This window comes from Lagenorhynchus albirostris, chromosome 3 (assembly GCF_949774975.1).
Source record: "Lagenorhynchus albirostris chromosome 3, mLagAlb1.1, whole genome shotgun sequence".
NCBI classification, from domain to species: Eukaryota; Metazoa; Chordata; class Mammalia; order Artiodactyla; family Delphinidae; genus Lagenorhynchus; species Lagenorhynchus albirostris.
The window spans coordinates 144,273,033-144,290,396 of NC_083097.1; the positions used below are offsets into that span (position 1 = coordinate 144,273,033).

Sequence of the window (17,364 nt, forward strand, 5' to 3'; positions counted from 1 at the left end):
GTAAATGGGAGAAGGTATCTGCAAATCATATATCTGATAAGGGATTAATATCCAAAATATATAAAGAACTCATACATCTCAACAGCAAAAACTCAAACAAACTGATTAAAAAATGGGCAGAAGATTTGAATAAACATTTTCCCAAAGAATTCATAGAGATGTCCAACAGGTACACGAAAAGGTGCTCACTAAGTGTCAGGGAAGTGTACATCACAACCACAATGAGACGTCACCTCACACCTGTTAGAATGGCTACTATCAAAAGGAGAAGAGATAACAAGTGTTCATGAAGATGTGGAGAAAAGGGAACTCTTGTGCACTATTAGAGGGAATGTAAGTTGGTGCAGCCACTATGGAAAACAGTATAAAGGTTCCTCAGAAACTTAAAACTACCATATGATCCAGCAGTTCCACTTCTGGGTATTTATCTGAAGGAAACAAAAACGCTCACTAGGGCTTCCCTGGTGGCGCAGTGGTTGGGAGTCCGCCTGCCGATGCAGGGGACACGGGTTCGTGCCCCGGTCCCGGAAGATCCCACATGCCGCAGAGCGGCTGGGCCCGTGAGCCAGGGCCGCTGAGCCTGCGTGTCCAGAGCCTGTGCTCCACAACGGGAGAGGCCACAACAGTGAGAGGCCCGCGTACCGCAAAAAAAAAAAAAAAAAAAAAACGCTCACTAAATATCTGCACCTCCACGTCCATTGTAACATTACTTACAACAGCCAAGACATGGAAGCAATCTAAGTGTCCATCAGTGGAAGAATGGATAAAGAAAATGTGGTATATATGTATGTACAATGGAATACTACCCAGCCATAAAAAAGAAGCAAATCTTACCATTTGTGACAACATGAATGGACCTTGAGGGCATTATGCTAAGTAAATAAGTCAGAGAGAGAAAAGCAAATACTATATGACCTAACTTGTATGTGGAATCTATTGTAAAACAAAATGAAAAAACCTGAGCTTGTAGATTCAGAGGAGAGACTGGTTGTTGCCAGGGGTGGTGGGTAGGCGAAACGGGTGAAGTGGGTCAAAAGGTACAAACTTCCAGCTATAAGACAAATAAGTCCTGGGGGTGTTATATACAGCATGGTGACTACAGTTAATAATATTCTATATTTGAAAGTTGCTAAGATGGTAGATCTTATAAGTTCTCATCACAAGAAAAAAAATTATAACTATATATGCTGATGGATGTTAACTAGACTTACTGTGGTGATCATTTCACCATATACACAAATGTCGAATTGTTGTACACCTGAAACCAATATGTTACGCATCAACTATATCTCAATTAAAAAAATTAAGGATTGATTCCAAATGGAAACTTACCCTAACCTTGTCTGTGCCAGTAGGTGCTTGTGGGTTAATAGGTCACCTTCTTCCTGGCGTATCCTAACCAGGGTCTCCTGGAAATAATGCCTAAAGCTGGTGGTTTTCAAATGGGGTCCCTGGAGGTTTGGTTTGGAACCATTGCAGATCACAATGGTTCCATTTCTACTTTTATTTATTTAAAATCTTGGCCTTTGAAGTACGGATGGGAAAAATGGTTTTGCTGCTACAAAAGAGAAAAAAATTGGGAAAAGGAAAACAAACTCAAAACCAACCTGCTCTGAACTCTAAAAGAGATGATCCTACTGTGGTTCTGAGGCCCAGGAATTAGTCTCCTGGAAGGATACTCAGGGACTTCAGGGGAGAGAGGGGCTCTGACAGTCTTTGTTGTTATCCTCTAAGCTCGATGAACCAGCATCGAGTGGGAGGTGGGAAGCTTTGGCGGTGCCAGGGGGCCAGGCTGGGCGGCCCCTGTCTGGGACTGGCATGAGAACATATGTTGGCCAAGGGTGGCCCATAGAGTTCTCTTCTGCTTTTAATGACAATTGTTGGGGGCCGGGGGAGGAGCCATGTGTTGAAAGCTGAACTAGGCTGGGTACTTGCATTCTCCCATTTAACCCTAACAACCCCCAGGTGGGATGTACCATTTTTTCTCCATTTTAGAAATGAGACCTAAGCCTCAGAGACTGGGTCTAGTCTGAAGTCTTAAAGTGGGGCTGGTAGAAGCAGGACTCAAATCCAAGCTCCCAAGGCATAGGACCCCACACCACCCTGGGACGAATGGTCATTCCTCGATGCACTAGGCGTGCTCACCTGGATGCTGAGGTGTGACCACTAGGTGGCGACAGAGCCTCACAAAGAGTTCCCAGGATTCCGGTCAGGCAGCAGCCTGAGACGTCAGCCGGCACCGCAGCAACCCCCGGACTCCTGGACCATCGGAGCAGGGCCATACTCCCTCTCTAGGCCCCGCCTTTCATACCCCAGCATGTGGGAGAGCGGGTTCTGCTGGGAGCCTGGCCTGGATCTAAATCGCAGCTCTGCCACTTCCTGGCCTCTTGTGCCAAGGATGCATCTGAGCATCAAGTTTCTCATCTCTAAAACAGGAGTGATGACGCATGTCCGGGGCTTGCGGATGAGAAAAAGACCTGGCAATGCATGGGTCTGTGGTAATTAAGACAAAGGGAGCATGCACTGCTTGCCAAAGAGAGGTCTCCTGGGGTGTTTTAAAATGGCCAACATTTAAACCCTGAAGCATTTTACATAGAAACCCTGAATTTCTAGCTTCTTTTGAGAAGAAGCTGCATCCCACACAGCTGCATCTGCTAGAGCCATACCCTCCAAGCTACCGCAGTCCCCACCACTCTCTATTGGGCCTCATTTCCCCCAAGTCTGTCAGCTCACTCAGCCCCTTGGGCCTTGAAGGCAGGGGAGTTTGCTCCTCAGACAAATCTTGGAAGTTAGGAACAGTGCAGTCTGTCCCCATTCTGGGGCAGGTAGGGCTTGGGTGGGTTTTTGTGTATTTCCCTCGGGCCTGGAAGAGAACCTCACCACCTGTGACTCCCACTGGGCTCCCCCAGGAAGGAGGGCATGGAACCCAGCTGCTCCAGGCCTGTACATCCCTGCTGGGGGCCGCGGTGGGCAGACCGCAGACCAGCCTTGGTTTGCCTCCCTGGCTCTGAGGCTTTGGAGGCCAGAGCTCGCTACTGACTGAGGAGGAGATCTCATTTTGAGGCTGGGATGGCCTCCTGGTCCCATCAGCTGCTTGTCAGCTGGGCCTGTGCCCTCTGTTAACCCCAGCATGGCTTCCTTCTATACCGATGGAGTCTCCCCTTCCCCAGAGCCTGCGGAAATGCTCATGAGCCATAGCTCACATCTCAGCTCAAACATCACCTCTTCCCCCAGGGAGCCTTTCCTGGTCCTCTAAGCAGAACCAGCCATCTGCTGCTGCTTCACTGTGCCCACAGCATGCACTGGCGTCTCCTGTGAGACCTATTTTATCCTGCTCAGGCAACAGGTGCTTATTTACATGTCTGCCTTTCTCCCTGGATTGTGTTTTCCTGAACGCTGCGGCTCCTACACCCAGCCCAGGACCCACACGAGGTGCTGTAAGCAGCTCCTGGCAGGAAAGAACTCTCGCAGGAGGCCCCCTTTGTCTTGTCACTAACCTTAAACTTGCACCCCCATGCTCTACTCATCTCCAGCCCTAGCACACTTTTCAGATCTTTTGATCGCATAATACTCTGCCCAATCTGTCAGTTCTTTCCATAGATCACAGAAGTAGAAATGAATAAGTAATTAACAGATGACCAGCTCTCTTCCCTAGCTTCCCCCTCCAGTCATCTCACAAACAAACTGTGTAAGCAAGATAGCATCTAAAGAAAAATCAAAAGAAGTCGACAACTCTGCACATAGTCGGAGATGGTGATGACTGTGACTCACACACACACACACACACACACACACACACACACACACACACACACACACACACACACACACACACACACACCGTCTCAATGATTATCTGAGACTGCTTCCGTCTTTCCCTTTGAAAACTTTCACGGCCAAGTGAATCTTCAGATGTGGTTTTTGGGGGACACTGAGTCCACCATCTCCCCAGATTGCCAGCATTCTGATTAAAAGCAACTTTCCTTTCTACCAACATTTGCCTCTCTCGCGAGTATTGATTTTTGAGCGGTAAGCACCTGGCCCTGATTCAGTAACAATGCCTGAGAGACGTTTCTGAGGTGAGTGAAAGCGTGCAGTGTTGGGGCAAAAGCAGGGCTGCCCAGAGAAAAGTATTTGGATGCAAAATTTTTTTTTTTGGCTGCGCTGCATGGCACGTGGTATCTTAGTTCCCCGATCAGGGATCAAACCCGCCCCCTGCATCAGAAGTTCGGAATCTTAACCACCAGCCCACCAGGGAAGTTCCCGCAAAACCATTTTTAATATGAGACTCTTAGAGACTTGGGCCCTTTAGGATTTGGGGCTGAAGAGCACTAGATATCTGTCACCAGGCTTGGCATGAGGATCCTGGCAGGAACATCCTTTACTTGGTTCCTCCCATGGGTAAGAGAAGGGGCCGGGGGTCTCCCCAGGGCCACCGGCTAACTCTCACCTGACTCCCTGACAAGGGCTGGAGATGGCAATTCTCTGGGTTCCTGATTCGTTCTTCCCATCCTGATTAAGACAACAGCAGAGCGTTCCAACATTCCTACCAACAACACACCTCTCTACCAAACCAACAGCTAACATCGGTGTGGGAAGGGCAGGGAAGGTCCCCAAGCTCTGGACAGAGCCCAGCTGCTCCAGAGTCTGGCTGTCACCTTCTGTCCTTCACCTGCCCACGTACAGGCTCAACTTGCCAAGTGCTTTCTCAACCCTCAGCCCCCAGGAACACCCCTGGAGGGACGTGGTGCTGTCGTGCATAGCACACCGGGGAGAACACGGAGGCAAGAGGTGGAATAACTTGGCCAAGCCCAGATGTGTCTGACGCCCCAGGCTTTATGGAGGGCTGCCCTGGCCCTGCCCCCGGCTCTCTCTCCTCTGCACTTCACCCATGACCAGCAGCCCCAGGAACAGAGATGTTAGGAGGCCCTGGCCCCAGGGAACTCTGAGGCTCCCGGGACATCCATGGTACCTGCTGTCCTAACCTGGCTGGTCTTCCCTCCAGCCACCCTCTGTCGTGAAACCTTCTTCTCTGGTCGCTGCCTTTTCATTGTCCCTCAGGCTTGTCGCTGCTGTTCTCCCAGCCTGCCGGCCCACTGCTCTCCCTGATCACACAAATTCTTCAAGACCCCTTGCAAATGGCTCCTTCTCCAGGAAGCCTTCATGGGTTAGCTAGCACTTCTCAGACTCACCTAGCGGCCCCTTAAAACCGGTGGCTGGGCCCGACCCCAGAGCTTCAGGGCACATCTGAAGATGCGCATTTTTCTAACAAGTTCCGGGCTGCTGTTGCTGCCGCCGCTCTGGGGCTTCACCTCGAGAACCACTGGTTTGCACCAATGGTTTTCAACTGGGTTTGTTGGAGGTGTATTGGGGGCCTTCGTGAGAGTTTGTGTGAAGGAGGAAACTTTGCTCCCCCCTCAGCCCAGCAGGGCAGCTTTGCTTCTGTGCGTTTAATATGATGGAATTCCATGTAAAGTTCTGATTGAAGAAGGGATTTAGTTACTGGGAAAAAATGCTGCCCTTCACTCACCCTGATCAAATGTGCTCTCGCTTCCAGAGGGGAAGGGCTGGCCTCTGGGTGTGGGTCTCTCTCACACCCTATGTTTTCCCCAAGTAAAGGCTCTCCTTCCACGGGAGGTTCTATGTGATTTTCAGTGTAACACAGACAAACATTTCTCACTTGAGGAGCTGCTTTTATAAGTATTATAAAAATATTTATAACTAAAATAATTTTTAAATGTTAATAGTTTAGAATTCATTTTACTGAGAAGTAGGAGAAAATTCTAACATGTTGATCTAGCAGAGCTGTGATTTCACAGATGCTATTACTCAAGCTGAGGCTAAATTTAAAAAGTGAACAGATTTAAAGCCGACGTAAGGTAGCGTGTTAGGTAACAGCCCAGCTGACATACTGATAATGTAAAAATCAGGGTGATGGTTGGAAAGACTGCAGTTTAGGAAAAACTGTCCTTTAGAACAGTTTGAAAGTCACTTGAGGAGTCCTGCTCCCTCCGTGCTCTGGAATATCTTCCCCTTGAGTTCCACGCTCATCTCCCCCTGTTTTCTTTCTTAAACTAATACAAGATTAGGATGACGTTTTGAAAAGGGCATCTCGTAAAGCAGCCTCGTCCCCATTGGAGCACAGGCTCCGGCCCAGTAGCCAGCTGGCCATCTACCTTATGGTAATGAGGTGTCATCTCCCCACGGGGTCTGCCTTCCGCCCTTCCACTCCTGCCTCTTCCTCCGAGACCACCTCTCTCGCTCCCACCCGCCACTCTGTACCAGCGGAAGGTGGGGGGGGCAGGAAGAGGCGGCACCAAAGCCGTCCTGGCATCTTCTCCTAGTGCTGGAAGCAGGCGCGAAGATGCGAGGGGGGCTTGTGCAATGGGGGCGGGACTTTGGTCCTCACCTGTACACCGTGGTCGGCGGGGAGCTCAGGCTGTCGTAGACGAGCCTCACGTGGCCCTGGTACAGCTCCAGTGCCAGGGGGTCATTGTCTCCCTTGTAGAGAAGGATGCCGTTGTCCTTGTCCGTGGCCACCTGGAGGGAGTCATGAGGGTCAGGGCTGCCCCGAGTCCCCACCTCTCCCGTCCCCGCCTCACAGAGCCCTCTTCCAGGCGGCCTCTTCTGAATGAGCCCTGGATCTGAATTCATGTCCGTACTTCCTCCTTCATCTAGTCTGTTCATTTCCATAAGGAAGTCCTATACTTAATGCTCCAGCAAATGCTGACTGAGCAATTCAACAAATATTTATGGAGTCCCCTTTATGTGCTGCTATGTTTTTATGTATGTGTATGTGTGTGTGTGTGTATATATATATATATACACACATATATAATAAATGCCTGGAGCCCTGAGCTCTGACCTAGCCTCTTGGGGCCTTGGTCTCTCTGTATAAAGTATAATAACAATTATAAACAAAATACTACCAATTACTACTTAATTCTGTGTTTACTATGAACCAGGCAGTGTGTTAAGTGTCACCTAGGGAATTTTTTAAAAACACAGCGTCTGGGCTTCACCTCAAACCACTTGCATACAGATCTCCAGAGGCCAGACGCAGGCAAAGATATGAAGTGCCCCAGGAGGTGCTAAAGTGTTGCCAGGCTGAGAAGCACTGGTCTCAAAGCTGCTGCCCAGAGGGCGTCTGTTTGCCAGGCACAGGGCACCAGGGTTGGGGCTCTGTGACCAGTCTCTTGGCCCCCACTGCCTAGCCCAGGAGCAGCTGATGTTGGCCTGGGGCCAGACCCTGGCGGAGCCCAGGTCCACGTAGGAGCCCTTGCCCATGAAGCTGACGGGGAGCAGGGGGTCTGATAGGACACTGGGCTGTCCGGGGCACTGGGTGCTGCACTGGGTATTGGGATGTAACACTTGCGTCCCTGGGTGTCTGGGACTGAGGGACGAAGGCAGGACGGCGACGAGGGGACCAGGGGCGAGGGCAGTGATGGCAACCAGAGCTTCTTTCTTGTGTGCGCCTGGGGTCAACCCCCATCTCAGAGGCCTGCCCGCTGGACTGTAGGCCCCACGAGGTGAGGCCGTGTGAACGTTCACACATCTCTGCAGCCCCAGTGCCTCGAATGGTACCTGGCAGGGGTGGATGCCCAGTGGATCTTTGTTGAATATTTTCTCCATAAGCTTATACCTGGGCTAGTGTGGCCATAACCAGAAGGAAGAAAGGGCCTTAGCTAATGCTATGTGGCGGAGCCACTAACTGGCCTGCACCCTCTAGCTGTGTCTCTGGGGTCCCCCCTGCCCACCGAGCCTACAGGCAGGGGCCTGCTCTTTATCATACCCCTTCCCTTCTCCCTCTGCCCCCCCAACAGCATTGAGGTCACCCAGAAATGTAGCCTGGAAGAACTAGTCAGGTCCATAGGTAAGGAACTCGACAGAAGTTAGTTGGAAAAGAAATTTGGTTCATACTGAACGGTTTCCTGTTCCCTGAAAAATGTCCTGCTCCCTTGTGCCTTTGGGCCTTTGCACACGCTGATCTCTGAGGCTGGAATGCACCACCCCCCTTCATCCTGCGCCATCAGCCCCTCACCCTTCCGCCCTTCTCCAGGCAAACTCCTACTCATCCTTCAGATCTCAGCTTAGTTCTCATTGCCTCTGGGGAGCCTTCCCTGATTTTTCCAGCAGGCTGGTATCACTGCCCCGCCCACATGCTCCCACAACACCCAGGGTTGTCATCCTGCCCTGGGCACGGGGCTTTGCCTGTCTTGACCACCATTGAATCCCCAGTGCACAGTGTCTGGCATGCAATAGTTGAATGAATATTTCCTAGAGAAAAGAATGAATGAGGCTGGAGTGGGGGCTGCTCTTTGCAGTGAGAGCTGGTCAGGAGCTGTCTGTAGAGCCCTCTGGACAGAGCTGGTCCCAGTCTCCCCAAGCTGAGTGTTGTCCCTTACGATGTGTAGGGAAGGGGGCAGGACTGCTGCCATCTGGGGCATCCCAGCTGTTCTCGGGACAATCAGAGCTTGGGGGCATGTTAGGGTCCCTCCAAGGGCTGGGCGGGGGGGGGGGGGCGCACCTGCAGGGAGATGTTGGCCTGGGGCCGGACCTTGGCGGAGGCCAGTTCCACGTAGGAGTCCTTGCCCACGAAGTTGACGGTGATGAGCTTCTCGCACCTTGGGCCGGCAAAGCCCGGGGGGCAGCGGCAGGCGGGCTCCTGCTGCACCACGATGCACTGGGCCCCGTTCTGGCACTCGTACTGGTCGCAGGGGCTTGTCTGTAGCAGGACCATGGGCGGGGGGTGCTCGCAGTAGAGCCCGCTGGGAGGGAGGAGAGGGGGATGGGGGGAGGGAAGATGGGGAACGGTGAGAGGAGACATCAAGTTATTTAGGCCAAAGAGCCGCTAGCAGAGACCGTGGCATGAGAGGGAACTGAGACTAGTTCCAGCCCTGCTAGTGACTGGGGCAAGGCCTGATCCTTCTCTAAGCCCCAGATTTCCCTTTTTCTTTTCTTTTTTCGGTACGCGGGCCCCTCACCGTCGCGGCCCCTCCCGTCACGGAGCACAGGCTCCGGACGCGCAGGCCCAGCGGCCATGGTCCACGGGCCCAGCTGCTCCGCGGCAAGTGGGATCCTCCCAGACCGGGGCACGAACCCGCGTCCCCTGCATTGGCAGGTGGACCCCCAACTACTGCGCCACCAGGGAAGCCCTCCCATTTTTAAAATAATGGGGTCAGACTAGAGCACAGGTTCTCAACATCAGCGTCCTCAGAATTGCCTGCGATGAATTTGTTGAAAGTGCAGATCCTCATCCAGCCACGGATCAGTGGATAAGCAAAAGGGGGTACATACACACAAGGGAATAACACTCAGCCTTGAAAAGGGCATTCAGACACATGCTACAGTATGGATGGACCTTGAGGAGATTATACTAAGTCAAAGAAGCAGAGGGAAAAAGACAAATGCTGTCTGATTCCACTCACATGAAGTACCCAGAGTGGTTAAACTCATGGAAACAGAAAGTAGAATAGTGGCTGCCGGGGGACTTAGCTGGTGGTCCAGGGGTTAAGACTCCAGGCTTCCAATGCAGGGGGTGTGGGTTCAATCCCTGGCCAGGGAACTAAGATGCCACGTGGTGCGGCCAATAAATTAAAAAAGAATGGTGGCTGCTGAGGCCAGGGGAGGGGGAACAGGAAAATGTTTAATTGGATACAGAGTTTCAGTTTGCTAGATAAAAAGAGTTCTGGAGGACTTCCCTTGTGGCGCAGTGGATAATAATCTGCCTGCCAATGCAGGGGACATGGGTTCACTACCTGGTCCAGGAAGATCCCTCACGCCGCCTAGCAACTAAGCCCGTGCACCACAACTACTGAGCCTGCGCTCTAGAGCCCACAAGCCACAACTACTGAGCCGATGTGCCCTAGAGCCCACATGCTGCAACTACTCAGCCCATGTGCTGCAACTACTGGAGTCTGCATGCCTAGAGCCCGTGCTCTGGAACAAGAGAAGCCACCACAATAAGAGGCCCATGCACCGCAATGAAGAGTAGCCCCCATTAAGAGAATTCAGCACCACCAAACCAGCTTTACAACAAATGCTAAAGGAACTTCTCTAGGCAGGAAACACAAGAGAAGGAAAAGACCTACAAAAACAAACACAAGACAATTAAGAAAATGGTAATAGGAATATACATATCGATAATTACCTTAAATGTAAATGGATTAAATGCTCCAACCAAAAGACATAGACTGGCTGAATGGATAGAAGAATAAGACCTGTATATATGCTATTTACAAGAGACCCACTTCAGATCTAGGAACACATACAGACTGAAAGTGAGGGGATGGAAAAAGATATTCCATGCAAATGGAAATCAAAAGAACGCTGGAGTAGCAATTCTCTCATCAGACAAAAGAGACTTTAAAACAAAGACAAAGAGAGACAAAGAAGGATACTACATAATGATCAAGGGATCAATCCAAGAAGAAGATATAACAATTGTAAATACACACCCAACATAGGAGCACTTCAATAGGTAAGGCAAATGCTAACAGCCATAAAAGGGGAAATCAACAGTAACACAATCATAGTAGTGGACTTTAACACCCCACTTTCACCAATAGATCATCCAAAATGAAAATAAATAAGGAAACACAAGCTTTAAATGACACATTAGACAAGATGGACTTAATTGATATTTATAGGACATTCCATCCAAAAAAACAGAACACACTTTCTTCTCAAGTGCTCGTGGAACATTCTCCAGGATAGATCATACCTTGGGTCACAAATCAAGCCTTCGTAAATTTAAGAAAATTGAAATTGTATCGGGTATCTTTTCCGACCACTACGCTATGAGACTAGATATCAATTACAGGAAAAAACTGTAAAAAAATGCAAACACATAGAGGCTAAAGAATATGCTACTCAATAACTAAGAGATCACTGAAGAAATCAAAGAGGAAATCAAAAAATACCTAGAAACAAATGACAACGAAAACACGACGACCCAAAACCTATGGGATGCAGCAAAAGCAGTTCTAAGAAGGAAGTTTATAGCAAATGAAGCCTACCTCAAGAAACAAGAAAAATCTCAAACAACCTAAACTTAAACCTACAGCAATTAGAGAAAGTAGAACAAACCCCCCCCCCCAGAGTTAGCAGAAGGAAAGAAATCATAAAGATCAGATCAGAAATAAATGAAAAAGGGCTTCCCTGGTGGCGCAGAGGTTGAAAATTCGCCTGCCAATACAGGGGACATGGGTTTGATCCCTGGTCCAGGAAGATCCCACATGCCGCAGAGCAACTAAGCCTGTGTGCCACAGCTAGTGAGCCTGCACTCTAGAGCCCGTAAGCCACAACTACTGAGCCTGTGTGCCACAACTACTGAAGTATGCATGCCTAAAGCCTGTGCTCTGCAATAAGAGAAGCCACCGCAGTGAGAAGCCTGAGCACCACAACGACCGAATGCAGCCAAAAATAAATAAATAAAATAAATTTATTAAAAAAAAAATAAATGAAAAAGAAATGAAGGAAACAATAGTAAAGATCAATAAAACTAAAAGCTGGTTCTTTGAGAAGATAAACAAAATCAATAAACCATTAGCCAGACTCATCTAGAAAAAAAGGGAGGAGACTCAAATCAATAGAATTAGAAATGAAAAAGGAGAAGTAACAACTGACACTGCAGAAATACAAGAGAGATTACTGCCAGCAACTATGTGCCAATAAAGTGGACAACCTGGAAGAAATGGACAAATTCTTAGAAAAGCATAACCTTCCAAGACTGAACCAGGAAGAAATAGAAAATATAAACAGACCAATCACAAGCACTGAAATTGAAACTGTGATTAAAAATCTGCCAGCAAACAAAAGCCCAGGACCAGATGGCTTCACAGCAGAATTCTATCAAACATTTAGAGAAGAGCTAACACCTATCCTTCTCAAACTCTTCCAAACTATAGCAGAGGGAGGAACACTCCCAAACTCATTCTACAAGACCACCATCACCCTGATACCAAAACCAGACAAAGATACTACAAAAAAAGATGTCACAAAGAAAGAAAACTATAGGCCAATATCACTGATGAACATAGATGCAAAAATCCTCAACAAAATACTAGCAAACAGAATACAACAGCACATTAAAAGGATCATACATTATGATCAAGTGGTGTTTATCCCAGGAATGCAAGGATTCTTCAGTATACACAGATCAATCAACGTGATACACCATATTAACAAATTGAAGGGGAAAAACCATATGATCATCTCAATAGATGCAGAGAAAGCGTTCGACAAAATTCAACACCCATTTATGATAAAAACCCTCCAGAAAGTAGGCACAGAGGGAACTTTCCTCAACATAATAAAGGCCATATATGACAAACCCACAGCCAACATTGTCCTCAGTGGTGAAAAACTGAAAGCATTTCCACTAAGATCAGGAAGAAGACAAGGTTGCCCACTCTCACCACTATTAGTCAACATAGTTTTGGGAGTTTTAGCCACAGCAATCAGAGAAGAAAAAGAAATAAAAGGAATCCAAATCAGAAAAGAAGTAAAACTGTCACTGTTTGCAGATGACATGATATTCTACATAGAGAATCCTAAAGATGCTTCCAGAAAACTACTAGAGCTAATCGATGAATTTGGTAAAGTAGCAGGATACAAAATTAATGCACAGAAATCTCTTGCATTTCTATACACTAATGGTGAAAAATCTGAAAGAGAAATTAAGGAAACACTCCCATTTACCACTGCAACAAAAAGAATAAAATACCTAGGAATAAACCTACCTAAGGAGACAAAAGACCTGTATGCAAAAAACTATAAGATACTGATGAAAGAAATTAAAGATGACACAAACAGATGGAGAGATATACCATGTTCCTGGATTGGAAGAATCAACACTGTGAAAATGATTCTACTACCCAAAGCAATCTACAGATTCAATGCAATCCCTATCAAACTACCACTGGCATTTTTCACAGAACTAGAACAAAAAATTTCACAATTTGTATGGAAACACAAAAGACCCCGAATAGCCAAAGCAATCTTGAGAAAGAAAAACGGAGCTGGAGGACTCAGGTTCCCGGACTTCAGACTATACTACAAAGCTACAGTAATCAAGATAATATGGTACTGGCACAAAAAAAGAAATACAGATCAATGGAACGGGATAGAAAGCCCAGAGGTAAACCCACACACATATGGTCACCTTGTCTTTGATAAAGGAGGCAGGAATATACAATGGAGAAAAGACAGCCTCTTCAATAAGTAGTGCTGGGAAAACTGGACAGCTACCTCTAAAAGAATGAAATTAGAACACTCCCTAACACCGAATAAAAAATTAACTCAAAATGGATTAAAGACCTAAATGTAAGGGCAGACACTGTAATATAAACCCTCAGAGGAAAACACAGGCAGAACACTCTATGACATGAGTCATAGCAAGATCCTTTTTGACCCACCTCCTAGAGAAATGGAAATAAAAACAAAAATAAACAAATGGGACCTAATGAAACTTAAAACTTTTGCACAGCAAAGGAAACCATAAACAAGATGAAAAGACAACCCTCAGAATGGGAGGAAATATTTGCAAACGAAGAAACTGACAAAGGATTAATCTGCAAAATATACAAGCAGCTCATGCAGCTTAATATCAAAAAACAAACAGCCCAATCCAAAAATGGGCAAAAGACCTAAATAGACATTTTCCCAAAGAAGATATACAGATTGGCAACAACCACATGAAAGGATGCTCAACATCACTAATCATTAGAGAAATGCAAATCAAAACTACAATGAGGTATATCACCTCACACCCGTCAGAATGGCCATCGTCAAAAAATCTACAAACGATAAATGCTGGCGAGGGTGTGGAGAAAAGGGAACCCTCTTGCATTGTTGTTGGGAATGTAAATTGATACAGTCACTATGGAGAACAGTATGGGAGGAGGTTCCTTAAAAAACTAAAAATAGAACTACCATATGACACAGCAATCCCACTACTGGGCATATACCCTGAGAAAACCGTAGTTCGAAACAAGTCATGTACCATAATGTTCATTGCAGCACTACTTACAATAGCCAAGATATGGAAGCAGTCTAAGTGTCCATCGACAGATGAATGGATGAAGAAGATGTGGCACAGATATACAATGGAATATTACTCAGCCATAAAAAGAAATGAAATTGAGTTATTTGTAGTGAGGTGGATGGACCTAGAATCTGTCATACAGAGTGAAGTAAAGTCAGAAAGAGAAAAACCAATACCATATGCTAACACATATATATGGAATCTAAAAAAAAAAAGGTACTGATGAACCTAGAGGCAGGACAGGAATAAAGATGCAGACATAGAGAATGGACTTGAGGACGTGGGTGGGGAAGGGTAAGCTGGGACAAAGTGAGAGAGTGGCATGGACATATGTACACTACCAAATGTAAAACAGACAGCTAGTGGGAAGCAGCCGCATAGCACAGGGAGATCAGCTCGGTGCTTTGTGACCACCTAGAGGGGTGGGATAGGGAGGGTGGGAGGAAGGGAGACGCAAGAGGGAGGAGATATGGGGATATATGTATACGTAGAGCTGATTCACTTTGTTATTCAGCAGAAACTAGCACACCATTGTATAGCAATTAGACTCCAATAAGGATGTTAAAAAAAAAAACAGAGTAGCCCCCACTCGCAGCAACTAGAGAAAGCCTGCGTGCAACAACAAAGACCCAACACAGCCCCCCCAAAAAAAAGAGTTCTGGAGATGGATGGTGGTGATGTTTGCACGGCGATAAGAATGTACTTACTGTACATTTAAAAATGCTTAAATTTTGTGTTATGTGCATTTTACCACAATTAAAATTTTTTTTGTTTGAAAGTGTGGGTTTCCAACTCCTTCTCCCCACCCCCGATTCTAATTTCGGAACTCTGGGGTGGGGCTCTGGAACTTATATTTTCACAAGCCTGGCATGCAGATGGTCTCAATCAGGCTTTGGAACCAACTGCCTTGAGAACTCATGGTTCCTTCCAGGCTCACGTTCTCAGAGTCTACGACCAGGGCTCGGCTGCACAGTCAGATCTATACCTCCATGAGTACTGACATGTATACAGGACTGTCCCCCAGTCTGACCCCCCTTACGTGGTCCCTGCCTCCCCTCCAGGCTCCCCTGGGCCCTTCCCTTCCAGTCAGTGTGGGAGCGAGAGCTGGCGCCCTCATACCCCTTCCACGTACCCCACAGACATCTGACCCCCTGGCCAGGGCCTCCAGTCTCCCCGTTTCTCTCCTGGATTCACTGATTCCAATGACTGACCCCCAAACCCTCCCATTCACCTCCATTTTCCTGCCATTAGGGCACCATACTGCTTTTGTTCTCCAGCCTAGAAAGAAGACTCCTGCCAGCGTGGCCATGTGGCTACCCACACCCTGCAAGCTGGGCTTCAGAACGGTGGCATCTTTCGTTAGATGAATCACGCCGAAGTCTGACATAATATGAGCCGGACCCTAAGTCCGACTTCCACATGGTTGCCTTGGGTACCTCTTTTTTCCATCTACAGCATGGGGCGAACAAGGTCTGCTCTGGCACTTGGAAGGGCTGAAGAAGGTTTGGGGGAATAAAGGCACCACAGAGACCTAGGGCTAGGGCTGTCTGGGTCTCCACCCTGGCTGCCTGGGCCCACCAGCCCCCAGCCCACTGCCCGCTGCCCCCTGCCATCCGGCCCCCTGACCATACCTGAAGCCCTGGGGGCAGATGCACGTGTAGCCGTTGACCGCATCCACGCACTGGGCCCCATGGCGGCATCTGTGGGCTGCGCAGTCATCACTGCTCACCTCGCAGAGCTTCCCGCTGTAGCCAGGGAGACATTCGCACCTGGAACACAGTGGAGCGAGGCTGTTCTACGGCCAGTCTAGGCAGCCTCTCCTCTATCTACCCACGTAGCCAAGTCCCCGCAGCTCTTGCGGGCTCCCCAAAGCCTGGCCTGCCATGGGTCTCACGGGCTGTCCACAGCCTCTGGTCACTGCAGTGCGATGTCTGCCTGCTTCACGTGGGGCATCTTGTCAGGAGCCGGCTGAGGAGGGCAGGGCTGCGGTCACACAGGCTTTGGCTTGGCTCTACCACTGTCTACACAGAACCAATATTCAGCTTAGCCTGCCTTTGTGCCAGGCACTGAGCTGAGCACCTTTCACAGAGCGCCTTGCTAAGGCCTCCCAGCACCCTGTGAAGGAGGGTCGGTCCCCCTCCAATACCAGAGGAAACCAGGGCTCCAGGAGAGCTGACCTGACTTCCCCGAGGCCCCCCGCCATGGAACACTCACGTGTGTCAGTGATACTTCGTTTACAGTTAACGTGTGTCAGACCCTGTTCTCGGTCTATCTGCCATGCACTGCCTCTCTGTGTTTCAGTTTCTTCACTTTTCAATGTGACTGATGATCGATAACTTCACCTCTTATGGTGGCTTTAAAAATTAAGTGATACACTCTGTGCAGGCCACTAGATCCACACTGAGGAAACTGTCAGTGTGATACGTAGAACGAGCTGATAAGGACACTCCCTTTGATTCTATTCTATTGTTTGTTCATTTTTTCCCAGGGATTCGGGCTGATATAAGAAGGTGAATCCGTTTGCCCTTGATAAATGCCTCCTGGTCTCCAGGGGAGAGGATGGGAGCTACTGACCCAACCCAGGCCCTGCAGGCTGACCCGCCCCTCCCTGAGGAGCACGGTGTCAGCAGCTCCATCACGTCCCTGCTAGCCCAGGTTTCAGCCCGGCCAGAGAGGGCTGCGGCGGGTCTCCCTAAACATGGGCCTGAGACACACATCTCTGGGCTCCTCTGTCTGGGGTGACAGTGTGCCGAAGTCCCAGCAAGGAAGAGACCAAAGGTACCACCTTACTCACAGCGGCTTCAGCACACAGGCACGTGTGAACACAAACGCTTCCTGGCTCCTCTACCTCCGGCAGGGCCTGGAGCCTGCACCCCTCTCTGGGCTCACTGGCTGAATTCTGCTGGGCGGAGTGTAAATAATAACCACAGCCTATCCCAGTCAGAGGAGGAAGGTGGTATGGGCAGGGGATGGTGTGGTACGGGTGGCCAGGCGGGGAGGGAAGTGAGACCTCGGAATACTTATGTGACACGGGAGCCTGACGGGAAGCATCAGGACAAAGGGATAGTCGTCTCTCCGCCCTCTCCTCACTCCACCCCCTTTAGGATGGCTGGAAGTGGGCTGGAATCACAAGCAGATCCTGGCAGTGCTGGGGCTGCCAGAACATGGTGCATGCCGTGGACTCAGCATGGCAAGGTAAGACACTCAGGGGGTGGGGTGTCCCTGGAGGGGGCGAGTTCTAGAATCTGAGGATTTACTGGACCTGCGTCCAAAAGCTGTGAAATCTGCTAAGACCTGACCTATTTACCTTTACTTAT

At 48.7% G+C, this 17,364-nt stretch overlaps 1 protein-coding gene across 1 annotated transcript in view; it reads right to left on the minus strand.

Moving 5' to 3' along the window:
- The window catches only part of SLIT3 (slit guidance ligand 3), a 610,847-nt gene that overhangs the window by 22,356 nt on the left and 571,127 nt on the right, over positions 1 to 17,364 (minus strand). Inside the window, exons 30-32 of the mRNA XM_060144178.1 lie at positions 15,679 to 15,816; positions 8,528 to 8,768; positions 6,410 to 6,540 (exon numbers count right to left, since the gene is read on the minus strand). Of these exons, the coding sequence (XP_060000161.1) occupies positions 6,410 to 6,540; positions 8,528 to 8,768; positions 15,679 to 15,816 (510 nt within the window). The remainder of the gene's footprint in view (positions 1 to 6,409; positions 6,541 to 8,527; positions 8,769 to 15,678; positions 15,817 to 17,364) is intronic.